Source organism: Oryzias latipes, chromosome 15 (assembly GCF_053564925.1).
Source record: "Oryzias latipes strain Hd-rR chromosome 15, Olatipes_Hd-rR_3.1".
NCBI lineage: Eukaryota > Metazoa > Chordata > Actinopteri > Beloniformes > Adrianichthyidae > Oryzias > Oryzias latipes.
In genome coordinates, this window is record NC_136251.1 from 28,010,508 (window position 1) to 28,026,014 (window position 15,507).

Genomic DNA, 15,507 nt, shown 5'->3' on the forward strand with positions numbered 1-15,507 from the left:
CAAAGGTTTAGAATGATTAGGCCAGCAGGCACCACCTACTTTTATTTTTTTCTCATTCATCTGATTGGTCAGTTTATAACTTGAATAACTTGCACTGCAAAATCATAATAAAACAAATAAAAGGTCTCAGAGCCTGACAAATAGAATGACTGAGTAACAGCTGTTTATATCTCAATAGAAATCTATGGGATTTTGGCTTCGTGGTACTTGCTGATTGGAACGTCAGGAGGGAGGGATCACTCGGTCCAGTTCTCACATTCAGTATATCTTCTTTTATTGCGGGGGTTACGTTCTACAAAAAATGATGAGTGAAATTCACGAAGATGAGCTATAGATGTTTTAAGGTTGTGAAAACTCCTCACTACACACTTCAGACACTTTTCCCAGACAAACGTTAGCATTTTCACACTTTTCTCTCTTGTTTAAACTCTCAAAGTTCAAACCTTTGTAGACAAATAAGTCCCGTATTACAGAAATAAAAAACAAAGAACTGTTTGCGATCCGGATTTGGTGAGCTGAATGCATTCTGTGCAGGGGACACGGCACAGAGATTGATTAACAGCCAATCAGGACTCAGAACACAGTGGACTGTAATAAAGAAGGAAATAAAAGGCATGCAAATGTGCACTGAAAAGAAATATGTGAAATAAGGGGACCTAGCAAGGAACAGTCAATATTTTAACCCAATTTTAGCGTTTATTAACAATTTGTAGCATATATACTTGTACCATCCGTGAATGAATACAGTCATGTTTCCTCTGCACCTTTTTTTTTGTCAAGTGCTCCTAGCAGTAGATATAATGAAACAGAAAAGAAATCAAAGTATGATGTACAGTAGAAGAACCTTTTGCTGTTAGGGCAGGGTAAAATCCATTTTCCTTTTTCTAATTATTCCATTACCTCTGTAATTTGATTAACCAAGCTTTGCCTAAAAAGGGAAGAGCAGAAGACTGTCAGAGGTAATTAAATGATAAGGTGCAGAGAACAATGTTCCTGCTCCAGCTGCATTAAGACATTTAACTCCCACGGAGCGGGCATTATATTCCGCTACATGCACGCGCTCTGCTGACACACACATTACACAGGAAAAGGATGACAAAGGTGCCTCTGCACCTGCAAGCACAGCCTCCCACAGACATGTGCACTGGAGGACGACATGTCGCTGTCCTATGTTATTAGGCTGGTGAGATCAAGTGCAGCAGATTGTCAACATGAGTTGCTCAAAGAAAACGTAAACCTAGAGATCTACTACAGCAGTGTTCTGTGTTGTTCAGGTCAAAGTTCAAAGATTTTTTGTTTTCTGAAGGGGTTTTTAAGAGGGCTGAGGATCTGTATTGGTACCCCTGTTGTGAAAGATTGGATCCTTTTCATTTTGGTTCAATCTTGCTTAGTTTGAGGCTGGATCATATTTTGCTGGAAAAAGAATCTGACACTGATCTGTGTTTTTTTTTTATTTATAAATTTTTTTTTTGGCTGTTTCTTTTACAAAATTCTTGTTACCAATAAGTCATTAGAGTGACCCACTCCAATTAAAACAATGTTTTTGCTGTTTATAAGATATTTTTTGTAGCATTTTCCTCATGATGGAGGACATTTAGGATTAAAACTGCATTTTAAAGTATTCTTTATTTAAACTGTGATGAATCAGAAGAAGAACAAAAATGCAGTTTGAAAGAAATGGGCCGGCCAAAGTTTCCCTGCTCAACTCCTTTCTGATGCATCCACTTACAGACAAATAGATCCATGTGTGGTTTTCCTCGTCCGAGCTGGCAGCTCTAACATTGCTTGCCATTTTTGTTGCACCACTAATATTAGGTCGGGGGTTGTAAGGGGCTCTAAGCAAGTGGGAGAAAGTGTAAAGAAATAAATGACGGGAAATCAGCAAAGGCTTACCTTCGCACTAACAGTCTTGCCCACAACTCAGAGGTGAATTTCTGATTAACTCCTGCTGCTCTTCACAAACTTTGTCCTAGAAAATGATTTTTTTTTAAATTTGCCTAAAAACTGCATAATCATAATTAAAATTAAAAGACCACTAAGGATGCTTTTAAAATAGATCAAAAGATGATTTGAGTGGGACTTAAAGGAAATAATTTTCCCATTCTCAATAAATATGTGAAGAAAAAAAAGTTTTTCTACGCTTTACTTTAAAACTAAAATATCAGTGATTGTAAAATGAGTGCAGACTGGGGGCTTTAATGAGAAATGTGACACCCTGAGTACTGCTGTATCTACTCCGCCCTCCAGCTTCAGGCAGAAGAAGCATAAAAAGGCGCAGATTAAAGGAGAATGGTGGATCAACTTCATCAGTTAATTAAACTCTATTGCAGCTTGATGAGCAATTAATCAAGGCAGCGTGCAGAGTGTCAGGCAAGGCTGAGCTCCTCGGGTGAGGTATATGTGTGCCGTACAGCATGTTCCCAGGCGGACAGCCCTGCGGGGAGCAGCACTTACCAAGTGAGCTGCCCTGAAATTGTACAGGGTTTAATGGGTTGGCTTTATGTAAGCATGTATCAATCACTCTCTGACATAAGCCTGCACCCTTTTAGAGTTCTGGGATTATGTCTCCCTCAGTGCTGAACTAACACAGAAACTGCTTGTCTGAGTCAGTCAAATTTCAAGTTACGAAAGTGCATTAATTTAAAACACATTGGTGGTAAAGCAAATGGAAGACTTGCTCAGATGGCAGAGGGAATAAAAGTCAGAGGTAATCATATTAATATGGAGGAATCTGTCAGCTAAACGTGTCAAAAACAAAAGATCCTCCTCAGCTGAAGGAGGTCCTTGGTCCTTTATGTACACAATTATTTTTTTAAGGACTTTTTAGTCTTTCATTTACCTCATTCAAGCCTGTGAAACGGTGTATTTTATGCTTTGGGAATTCAAGCTGCCAGTTTGTGACTAAATTTATTAATGAGACTTCAGGGAACATTAAAAGTCAATTGAAAGAGGCTATTAAAAGCAACATTTTAATTGGTTTTGTGCCTCAACTAAAACAGTTTTTTTTCTTCTTTCTTTGAGTTATGGTCATAAAATGTTCAGAAGTGTTTTGTCAAATGAAGTCCTTAAAAGAAAGTTTGTTGTTGTCGTCTTTCGAATCGCAGATGGCTTCATGCTAGTTTACATATGTACATTCATGTAGTGGAAATTTTGAAAATTCAGTGAAAATCAGCCCTGGGGTAAGGTCTAATGATGCCAGATGCTCACAGTATCTGCTGCCTTTTGTTGTGTTTAATCCTACTGAGCCTGGCTCCATTCACCATCACTGAGGCAAAAGAAAATGAAGAGCGGTACATCACTGAGAATGACACAAATTTGAAGTAACACAAGATTTTAATAGTCTACAAGTGTCTGCAGATTATCCCTTTGCTCATTCAGATTTGAAAACCCGATAAGAGCCGTGAATCCCGCACCCATTCGCTTTTCAGTTTTTGTTGATTGTTGTTTGGGCCTCCAAGCAGCTTGTAAATTGTGTTAGTACTGTAGCCTTGATTCATCAGATTATATAATCTGTTGAAATGGTATTACAAAGCATACAATTGTCCTAGTTTTGGTAACGTGGTGTGACACATTACAAATGGTTTTAATTGCGCTGTAGCTTCTGGCTGTTCCGACATGCTCAGCTCGTTCTGTACTCTAAGGGGGCTCGGTTTCTGTGTGCATGCTGGGTATGTGTGTTTAGTGGGTGGCTGAAAGAAGAGTCGGTTTGTGCACATAGGAGAGTTGGAGAATGGGAGAGAGCGATGGAGATGCAGTGTAGTCTAAGCTGTGCTGACTGGATAATGACATGCAGAGTGCTGCGTTGCTTTAGTAGGTTGAGCCTCCAACCAGATGCTCCTTTCCAAGCTGCTCATAAGCAGAGAGCAGAAGGCCTTACCAGCATAAGCAGTCCTCTTTGCTGGATTAACCGGGAGGATTCAGGAACTTCAGCTGTGGACTGGAAAATTAGCTTATTAAAGCTGATACCCATCTTGTGGATGAGGCTGTGCTAGAACAAGCTTCAAACTCCCTTTGAACTTAACGTGTTATTTTACTTACACAGATAAGTCACATCTTGTTAAGGCAAAGCCTTAGAGGATTGTTTAAACTATATTTTAAAATTCCAGATGGCAGCATGATATAAAAGGCAGTGTCATGTATTGATACTTCCACTGTTAAATTATTACCATGAAACTGACAGTTTGGAACTGCTACAAATGTTGCTTCTCAGATTTTAAGCCAACATCAAAGCAAAATTATTCAGCTTGTGGTTTGTAGATTTGTTTATTTCATCTGGGTTTTACTTTATTCTGTTTGTGTTGTAGTTTTGAACAGAAAACCACAAAACTGTTACACAAAGTCATAAAAAGGTGCTCTGTCTAACACAGAATTGAGGTGGGATTCATTGAGAATTAGAGACGACGTCAAAGAGTTTTTGTTTTGTATTGTATCTCTGGTCTATTAACAAAAAAAAAATCACACCTATTCATTTTATTTCTGGGGATTTTGTCAACTTTGTATAATTTTGAACTGCTTGCTAAAAAAAAAAGGCTGTTCCATTATATATGATACAATGAAGAAAGATATTAGGAATGTGAGTAAAGATTTATTTGTGTTTCCGAAAAATGTTGTGTAATAAGTCCCTAATTATTGGCGGTGAGGCTCTTGGGTGATGGCGTCTTAAAGCCTAGACAGGGATGGGCAACTCCAGGTCTCGAGGGCCGCATTCCTGCATGTTTTCCAACATACCCTGCTTTGGGTTTTTTCTAATTGGCTGGACACACCTGAATCAGCTAATAGGTCATGAGTTGGGCTTGGATATGTGGAAATCATGCAGACACACTGGCCCTCAAGGCCTGGAGTTGCCCATTCTTGGCCTAGAGACGCTGATGGTTGTTGGAAGCCAGACCATACCATAGCATTACTGCAGGTGGAGAACGGGGTGGATGAGGGCCGGCGAACCATCTAGCATGCAGAGAGATAACCATTCATGAATATTAAGGCAAAAACATGATTCTGATTGGCTGAGAAGAACGGAGGGCTTTGGAAAGTGAAAGTCTAATTGATAATGGTGTGACAAAACTTTCAGCCATACTTGTAAGTGAGGTAGAACTTCCTGACTAATCTGACTTAAGTATTTATACGATTTTAAAGAGCAGGAGCAGTGCCTATATTGTTCTTTTCCTTTATTTTGAAACTCTAGTTTAGTTTGGCTGTTATTTTTTTGCACAATGCAAAAAGAAAGTAACCAGCTAAGATTACTTATGTTTGTTTTTCGAGGACTTTCACATTTAACATGAAGGGCCCTAACTCATGTAGAAACTTAACTAAACATGCACAAAACATCAATTTTAATAGCAGTATTTACAGTTGGTGCTAAATCTGGATTAGAATTAGGAATTTCAGGAACTGTTTGAAAATAGAAACAGTGGGAAGGTACATTATCTAAGCAAATCATTACTGGTTCTTTAAGTTAAATGAAAAAAAATCAACACATGTACTATTCTGAATCTTTTCATTTCCCCGATTCGTGTTCTGTCTGTAAAACACAGTCCTGTTCTTCACTTACGACGGTCTTCTTGTTTTTGTGCTTTTGTCTTTTCAGGACAAAGGAAAAGTTGCTGTTGTTTTTAATGTCGGAACAGATGACATTAACATTGAGGAGAAGGCAAAGTTTGTAAATGATGGAAAGTACCATATAGTCAAGTTTACGAGGAGTGGGGGTAATGCCACTCTGCAGGTGGATGACCTGCCTGTCAATGAACGCTACCCAACAGGTAAGTCCCTCCCTCTGCCTTTGTTTACATTTGTTTTAAGTCAACTCAATGACCATGAGACCAACTGTATTAGTTAGGATGTTCTGATACTAATTTAGCATGTGCAATATCTGCGGTTTAGGTTTCTATTTCCAGCGGCTGTTAAGAAATATACTAGTGTTGTTGAGCATTGTCGTTTTGAAAGTGTTTTTTGAAAGTGTAACTTTAGATTGATTAAGTTAAGATAATGGAGAAAACAAGGCAATACTTAAGGAATTAAAGTAAATCCGGTGTTAATACAGAATGAAACAGCTGATCACCTGCAGCGCATTTCAGTGTCTAGAAAAAAATCCACTGGGGTATTCATCATTTCAACAGCGTTCACCACAATTACTCACTCCCTAAAAGTAGGCTGTGTTAATTTTCTTAGTCATAAGTGTTACTAATAATTGTAATTCCCAATGACTTATCATGAAAACATTTTTACATGACAGTGTAAGATAAATGCTGTAATTAGCCCCCCGTGGAAAGGCTGATCATTTATTGGAAAAGCATTTGAGGTCTACACTGTAGGTCTAGCATAAAGGAAGAACTGGAATCTTTTACTGTTAAATATATTAAACTGAAAATAGGGGGTAAAAACAACCCTTTTATAATAAGTTGTGAAGGGGAAAGTATGTGAAAATGAACTGTCAAACGACAGCAGCTCAGCAACACTGGTGTATTTCAGCAGAGTGTTAAAATGTCATTGTTTTGAAATTAAATGCTCTGGTTGTTGATCGTGTTTCCTTCTTCTCTTCAAGCTTTGACAAAAACTATAGTCTGAAAGCATGATGTTAAAAAAACAGTTAACATTTTATTCTTGGGCAGCTGCTTTACTGCATATGTTGGATTGTGAGAACGCAAAACAAATATCAGATGAACCTGAACCTTTTTTTTTTTTTTCTTTATAATGGTTAGTGACCTTTAGCTGTGTTCAGTGCATTCATCCACATAAAAGAAGGTTTTATGACATGGGACTCCACTCTCACGATACTTGCCTCAGGTGGAAAGCAGAAACTGATGTCTTTTGACATGATGGGGATGGAGCGGGACATCTACCTGGGTTTAATGCTTCCATGTCAATCTTCAGACAAGATATAGTTTTTGTGGATTAGCTCTGTCAGGTTAGGGAACCAGCTAATCGAGTTGGTTATTGCATGTTGGTCATCAAATGAGGCACATTTTAGGTTTTACTCCTACAGAATAGAAGTAAACATAATGGTAATATATAGTCCTCAAAATAAAATTCTCCAACAGTTCAAATTTAACTTGTTGTTGTAGCATTTTTTTTGATAATGGAGGACATATATATTAAGAAAAGTATGCCTACAATTTCTGGTCATTTATTTATTCAAATCATAGTGAATCTGGAGCATAGCAGAAATATGCTGTTTGACAAATAGCTTATTTTCAACATAAAAAAACACTCCGCACTGGCCACAAACTCCCTGCTCCATTCCATTGTGATGCATCCATGTATGTTTTGGTTTTCCTCTTCTGAGCTTTCATTTGGCTACAAACTGTACGTTTGGATAGCTCCAATATTGGTCGCGATTTTTGAGCTGTGACCGCGTAAAGAAAAAAGGATGATGGAAAAGGGGGTGGGGTTGCTCCGTGCCAACGGCCCCAACCAGAATTACGAGACGCAATTTCTAATGAACTCCTGCCGCTCTGCATAAACTATGTCCTAGAAAACGACACGTTTTTTAAAATTAGGCTAAAAACGGCATCACCATATCTAAAAGAGCACTGGGAGCGCTTTTAAAACAGCTGGGTCTTTAAGCCTTTTTCATACACACTAGCATTGAATTTATATAGTTTTTCATCAGTTATAACTTCAGCAAATAGAAATACTCATATTAAAAATATTTGATAGTTGTGTAAGAACGGATTCATCCCTTTTAGTTGAGTTCTCAGTAGGAAATGCTGCAGGGATTCCAACATCTTCCCCACCAATCATGCATTAGTGACACTGCCAAGTCCAGCTACCTTATTAGGCCTGTTGCAGACTAATTACATCAATTCACAGTTACTGCCCCCCCCCAGCCCTGTGCACAAAGCCATAATTCTCTCAGCTCTCCTTTAGTTTGATTAGTATCCATGTAAGCCTCTAAACTCAGTCATAATAGCAGCCCTCAGCTACACTTAGGCTACTCACAGATCAACAATGATTATAATAAAAGTAGACTACCAAGATAAAAGTGACAGCTGGAGAGTGAGAAAGAGGGAGGAGGAGTTTACACCGAGGGGAGCGTTCACTTTCAAAGCAAAGAAATAATTGCTTCACCAGGCCCTCAGTTGCTGCCCTCGTAATCTCATTAAAAGTCTGGTAATACATGCTTACAGACCATTACAAGTCTTTAACACAATTATAAATACTATATGAACACACGCATTTAACTTTTTCCTCCTGTTTATTCTTGTCCCACCTCTATTCTAGAATACTAGATCTTGTTTCTAAGTCTTTGGCCATGGAAGTAATACCATCACATTGTGCTGCCATGGCCTGCAGGGTACAGTGCAGCATCCTTTGGGGCAGCCAATGGACGCGCACTGCTCACAATGATAATGGACAAGTCACTGCCCTTATTCTTTTACTGTTATCAGAGCATGGTGCACTTACAGAGCTCCCTGTCTTTCACTTTGCTCAGCCCACACATCCCTTTTTTTCCCTGTCCTTTTTACCTTTATCTGTCTACCCCTGCCCCCTTGTTGATCGCACCCACAGCTTTTTTCACCTTGCTCCTTTCTGTCTGCTTTGTGAGATACAAGGAAAAGGGGGTTAGCTTTATCCATCAAAGCTCTATCCTATCTAATCTTATTTTTCTTTCTCCCTCTGTTATAGCCAAGAGCCTTTTTGGCCTATTATCTCAGCAGTCATCACTGAGCATGCTTGAAAACTGCTTTATTGGCTGTGGCTGAACTAGGAGAAAACTGAGTGCAAAAATGGACATATATAGTGAGAAGGGTCCTGCTTCCTAATTCTCTTGACTCCATGAGCAAAGTATTTGCATATTTGTTCATTTAACATGGTGAGAGTCCTAGGGCTTGTAATGAGATAAAGCTCCTGCCTTATCTGAACACTTTATTAACAAAAAAGAAAACAAGTGTGTAAGGGCAAAGTGGGTCGGGTTGGAGAGCTCAGCTGAATCGCTGCTGTCTGGCATTGGAGATAAGACAAGCTGTCCCACACCAAACCAAATCACCACTTAACAGAAGTCACAGGCTCCGCTTGCAGGTGCAATGAATGGGCTCTGGTACTGCATCAGAGCCCAGGGGATAGCATTGTTTAACACTCCAGTGTCCCACAGTGGGGATCAATACACCATCAGACCTTGATTATATCCACACTTAATTAACCTCAGTATAAGGATAGACTGAGTGTGCCATGGGGTGCAGAGCCAGACTGATAAGCTCCACAGTCTTTGAAAATGGAACATGTTTTTGCACAAATGCGGAGGATTCTGGCACCATAGCAGGCTGTGCAAGTGTGCACGTGTTGGCTGTGCATTGAGTCTGCAGAAGCCTGGAAGTCAAGGTGAATGTTTTCACTCCAGGCTTCTTGTCTCAACTCCCTGCTTCCTTTTAAAGAAAACTGCAATACAAAAAAAAAAAAACATGGCAAAAATCAGACAAAGTTCACCTCAAGATAAAATTTAAACCTTTTACTTTTCTCAAAGGAAAATTGTAGCATAAATCAGTGCAATAAATTGTCTGTAATTATAACCCTAAATTCCCCCCAAGTATGATTCGGTTAGAATTGTAGAAGTACTATAACAAGTACTATAACAAGTACTTAAAGGAAAAAACAAATAAAATGTAAATATAAAGACAGTGTAGCTGTTAATATAATTTAAAGTATTAGGGTACACAGTTGTGTTTGACCAATACAAACATTTGCTCTATATAAATACACAAACCTCTGATCCCTGCATGAAAAAAGAAAAATGCTCCACAAGAATTCATGCAACCTGTTTATTATGAAAAAGAAATGCAGTCATAGCTGTGTAGGGTTATGAGAAATGGATTTAAATCCTTAATAAAAGTGACATTTCACAACAGAAGTCACTTCAAAGGAAGAATCAAACCAAGCAAACATGCAACGATTCACCTTCCCCACGGTTCGGTTCAAACCTCAGTTTTTGGGTCACGGTTTTGTTTCTTTTTTTGCTAATGATAAGCAAGTAACATTGAAGAAAACCCTTTCTGTTGCCCACTGTAATATAATAAAATAATAAATTCTTCTTGATTTGACCACAATAAGACTTTGACAATCATACTGGTTTGTAGTAAGAACGCAACGATTCGGTTTTATGGTGTGATGTTCAGTTTTGAACTTAGAACTGTGGCATCCCTTGTAACAATTATGAGAATAAAAGTCAATAGATTAAACTAAAATACTGAAGTATTCCTTTAAGACCCACTTCGTTCATCTTTTGATCTATTTGAAAAGCAATCCCAGTGTTTTTACTAGGATTATACCGTTTTTAGACAAAATCCAAAAATCAATGTCGTTTTCTAGGTCACTCTTTCTGCAGAACGACAGTAGTTCATTGCAAAGTCACCTCTACATTGGAGCCAAGCAATCCCAACCCCCTTTTCCCGTCACTGTTTACACGCTCTCCTACAATCTTAAGCTCAATTTTCCTTACATATGTACTCAACATCAGAAAAACACCACAAAAACATGTGTACACTCTGAGTGTACACATGAGTGTACACTATTATAAAATGTTGTTGACTTAATTATTGACCATTTCATTTGTCCCCATTGAACGTTCCTGTCATGCACATTTTATCTTCATCAATCTTTAAGGATAAGTTTGAGCACAGCAACATATAACTACACTTCTTGAGTTGTTCTCATTTCTGTGTCGCTGATCCTCCACAGTAATTCCGACTGATGTGATTAGAAAAATGTCCTTTCATCAGAGCAAATGTGCATCTGTGACAAGGTTCCCTTCTTTCCTTCATGCCTTTGCAATCCTTTCCTCCCCGACGCCATTCTCCACCAACTCACTGTTTGTTACCGGCTCTTTCATCTGCTGGACCTGAATTAATATAGTTGATGGGACAAACATTGTCAATCTGCTGGAAGAATGGAACTGACTGAATTCAATCTTAGCAGACAATACCAAAGGAAATGCAGTTAGAGACGGCGCCACTTTGCTGAGCGTCATCTGTTCTAGAGAGGGTATTGGCCTTAACAAAAGGGTGATGCAGAGTTTACTCTCATTAAAGCCAGAGTGTCCCTTCAGAGTTGGAGTAAAGACTTTCTGTTGTTGTATTTATTTATTTGATTCTTTTTCTCGTCAGTTCCTTGGCTTGTTTTCTGAACACTCTTTGAAAAAAGTGGACATGACAAAATGCAGTCATGGCTTTGTGAGCTTTAGTTTTTGTCAAAGCTGCTTTCTCAAAGGTTTTAAGTGTGTTTGTTCCTACTTTGACAATATTCTCCAACCATTTTCTCTTGCTAGATTGTATTCAGTGTGAATTGTAATCCTGCAAACAGTTTTGCCCTTTTTTTGTCAGTTAATTATAAATAAGCTGTTTATTTGTGCTGAATAAATTATCTTTTTAAAAGATTTTTATTTGAGATAACTAGTTTAAAAGCAGATTAAATAGACAAACGACAGATAGAAAGTTGAGATAAAGATTTTTGTGCAGTGAAAATGTTTATGTAAATGTCATTTTGTTTGGTTTATAACACATTTATTAACTAGATAAATCATTTACATGGCAGTTACCTTCTAATTAATATAGGTTAAATGTGTCAGCTAAAATACAATAAAGTTTGTTCAAATAATGTTTCATTAAATATTGTTTTTTAATCTTAAAATTTTTTAAATTTAAAACCCTTTGTGCAGTTGTATAAATCCAGCATTAAGTATGAATATTAACCTTTGACCTTACAGATTGTAACCAATGAAATGTCTCTTTAAACTTTAAAGGCAACAATGATAACGAACGCCTGGCGATTGCTAGACAGCGAATCCCATACCGACTTGGTCGAGTAGTTGACGAATGGCTACTCGACAAAGGTAAAATCCCATTAAAATTTCAAATAAAATAAATTGATCATAACCAGGTTGTAGAAGTATTTTGTAAATAATAAACCATTAAAATATAAGTAAAACCATTAAATTTAAAATAATTTTATTTTTGTAGTGTTTTATACTTTTCTTAATAATGTATTTATTTTTACAAATGTCAACTGTCTTAATACGTGTTTCTTTTCAACTTGCGGTTAAAGGGACTGTAAATATGGACATAAATTGACTTAATGAAGTAATAACATCATTGTAAACATGTCAATAAATTACAGTAGCATTTTGCAGTAAACAGGTAAATGATAAATGTAAACGTTGACTCATTCATTAGCAGCTAAGTGTTCTTTGAACACTTCTGAAACGATTTTTTATATATATATACATATATATGCATATACAGCACAGGAAGTTCTTCTGGGATTTGATCCGTTCTGATTAAACTTCTAGAAATTGTAAATAGTGTGCAAAAACAATTGGCTTCAGATTTTGTGAGTCCCTTTAACAGATGCTGTAAATATGTATAGGGCTTTAGATAAAGGAAGTGTAATATACAACAAACTGAATGCATGCTGTGTTGTTTTTCTTAAATTAAGTTCAGTGACTAATTCATATTTTTTCATTAAAATTTTAAAATTGAGCCCTATCATGTTTATAAAGTGTTGTTTATTCCTCTTTTACATTTTGGATATCATGCCATAAAAGTGTTCCGTTTTAATTTTTTCTGTACTAAACCACATTCTTCATGTTGTTTTTTATTTATTTATTCTTTGGCTTTTGCTAAAAGTATGAATATTAACAAGAAAGAATCTCCTGCCTGCTTTTTAAACAGAAGTTAAACTCTCACAGTCTGTCTATTTTTATTAAAGCTCTAATGTTAATGATCCTCACTGAGTTATATGCTTCTGGCGTTTGTTTTACAAACCATTTAATAATGATTATTTTCTAAGGTAATTTAATGTGAGCTCCACGTCTGCTTAAATATATTTTTAAGGATACAGGTAATTAAACTTACAGTGTTTAAAAAACAAAGTGAAGGCTTCTTTTTTTACTCTTTTTAGTAGATTTTCATTAGATGACACTTTTAGCAAAGCATTGATTTTTTTTTATTCTGTGTTTAATTTTTTTCTTCCTTTCCATAGGCATCTCATCATTATAATGGCAATAAATTACCAGGGTTTGCCTCTACACCCTGTAATTTATTGGTCTCATTAGCCACTGGGCAAATAATCTGTCTTTCTGTCTATTTTTATTTCCTGTTCTATAAAAGTGGCTGAGTCCACAGTTCAACATTCTTGCAACATCCCTCTTCCACAGGGCGACAGCTTACAATCTTCAACAGCCAAACCACTATACAAATTGGGGGCTGGGAGCGAGATCGGAGTCAGTCTTTTCAGGGCCAGCTCTCGGGCCTCTACTATAATGGCTTGAAGGTGTTCAACATGGCCGCTGAGGGGGATTCCAACGTAAAGATCCAGGGAAGTGTGCGGCTTGTGGGGGATTCGCCTTCCTCTATCACACCACAGTCGAGCACCACTGCGAACCGATCAGAGACGTCCACATCCATCATGGAGATCACCACCACCACCGCGTCCAGCAGGAGAGTCAAGCAGACAACACCGCGAGAGCCTCAGCAGGTATGAATGTCCGCCCCATAAACCCGTTTTGTCTCTCTATTGACTTCATCCATGTAAAAATGTGGTTAATATGGTGGCCCTGAAGTCCAAATCACACCAATAAATCACAAAAACATGTCAAAGATCACGACAATTAAAAAAAAAGCCACAAAAAAAACATAATTCTAAAAAAAGGAGACGAAATAAACAAAGATATATCGTGGAAAAGTAATTTCCAGAAATCAAAATGAAATGTTAGATAAACACAGGGGAAAGGTAGTTATCATGGGACATTGCTGATTGGATGATGACATTTATTCAGCTTTTCAACTGGAAGTCATGGCAATATCTTCAGACAGAAGATATTTCTTTCCGTTTCTGCAATGTTCTGTGATTAATCAATAAACTTTTTACCACAGTTTGGGCTAAACATCATTCTGCTTTCCCTCTTCTTCAAAACTCATCATCAAATTACCGACCTTTTACCCTTATTGTTTAACATTTCATTTAGATTTTTTGGAAATTTCAATTGTTTTCCAAAACCTTTAAACCTTTTTTTATTATTATTTTGGTTTCTACATTTTGTCTTTTTTTCTGATTAAAGTCTCCGTGATGACAACAGTAATAATGGTACGATATGAATGAAATGTTGGTGCACATGTTCACATTTCCTGGCAGAACCCTCAGTTTCCCACTATGTATCCCAAAATTGCAAATTGTATTGGAGAAAGAAAAAAAAAAGAAATACCTAAAGGAGAGTTAAATAAATGTGATCCAGTACACCAAACACATCATTATTGTAGGATCATGTGAAGGATTCCTGGCTTTTTTTTAAGTACACCATCCATCTCCTTGCGTCCCTTAACTGGTACACTGAGAAAAAAATGAGTCCATTTTTTGCGCGACTGGAAGCAGCACCACAGGCTTTCTTTCAAGATTTTCTCCCATTTGCAATCAGATATGGCCCTCTGATGTGTGCCTCTGTGTGTGTCTTAGATTGATAGCCATCATCGAGGTTCTCCATCATCTTTATCTGTCCTGCATGAGTGGTGCAGCATCTGCAGGAGCGTATTACCTCCCAAATGTCACAATGTGTGACTAAACAATACCGCACACGATGTGCAAGCTATCCAATAAAGGGGTGTTCCTGCCACTCTTTCCCAAATACAGAAGATATTTTCTCTTAAATCCTGCGGCTTTAATGAGCCATGCATTCCATTTATGGCTGTGCTCAAAAATCATCTTACATCACATTAAGAATATTCTTATTTTTGCCTAAAATACTGGTTGTTTTTTACTATGTTATGCTTTGTGTGTTTGACACCATGAATCTGATATATACGAAAAGCTCCAACATTGTCATACTGGCCTGTTGTTAATTTAAGTCACATACTACAGAAAAAAATATCTTCTGGTAGAAAAATATCTTCCCTTTGAAAAAGGCAAAACTTAGTAAATAAACATGAGAAGTCTGGGATGTTTAGGGAAAATATGCAGAGTTATTACTGAGGTTTTTTTTTTTTATTGCTTAAGTGGCTATTTTTGAGTGGGCTTTTTAAAAAATGTGGTTATTTAACATGTTCTTTTTTTCTATTTCTTTTTTCTTTTTTATTCACTGGATTGAATCTCTTGTCAAGGAGGAAGTGGGTTTAACTTTATAAGTCTTTCGTTGAAAGGAGCAGATTAGAGATGTGTTTGTGTTCTTTTGGGCTTTTTTTTTTTAAAATTGGTTTATTTTTGACGACAAAAGCATGACATAATGCAGTTTGTTACAGACATATATTTTGGGTAGCTCTATGCTTAAACACTTAGTCTGCTTTATCCCTCGCTCCTAACCCACAGTGTATTGATGGACAGATATCTTCCGCTTATCTTAGTGTCAGAATTTCACTCTTGGATATAACATTTGTCTTTCCAGCAGATCAAGCATAAACATTGTGAAGCTTAAAATCATAACCTGCTCAAATTAGCAGCTTGGCACACGTATCCCCTTACTTTCTCCCCCTCTCTTTTTTTTCTTCTACCCCCCCTTCTTTTTTTTTAAACTCCCTTTTTTACACACCCCCT

General features: G+C 37.3%; 1 protein-coding gene across 50 annotated transcripts in view; it reads left to right on the plus strand.

Moving 5' to 3' along the window:
• Nucleotides 1–15,507, plus strand: part of LOC101159771 (neurexin-1a) — a 310,837-nt gene that overhangs the window by 254,646 nt on the left and 40,684 nt on the right. For 35 of the 50 annotated variants that reach the window (XM_078932242.1, XM_078932229.1, XM_078932238.1 and 32 more), the window contains 3 exons: nt 5,585–5,756; nt 11,729–11,818; nt 13,142–13,461. In XM_078932242.1, coding sequence (XP_078788368.1) covers nt 5,585–5,756; nt 11,729–11,818; nt 13,142–13,461 — 582 coding nt within the window. The remainder of the gene's footprint in view (nt 1–5,584; nt 5,757–11,728; nt 11,819–13,141; nt 13,462–15,507) is intronic. The other 15 variants (XM_078932254.1, XM_078932258.1, XM_078932261.1 and 12 more) reach the window with 1 other exon arrangement.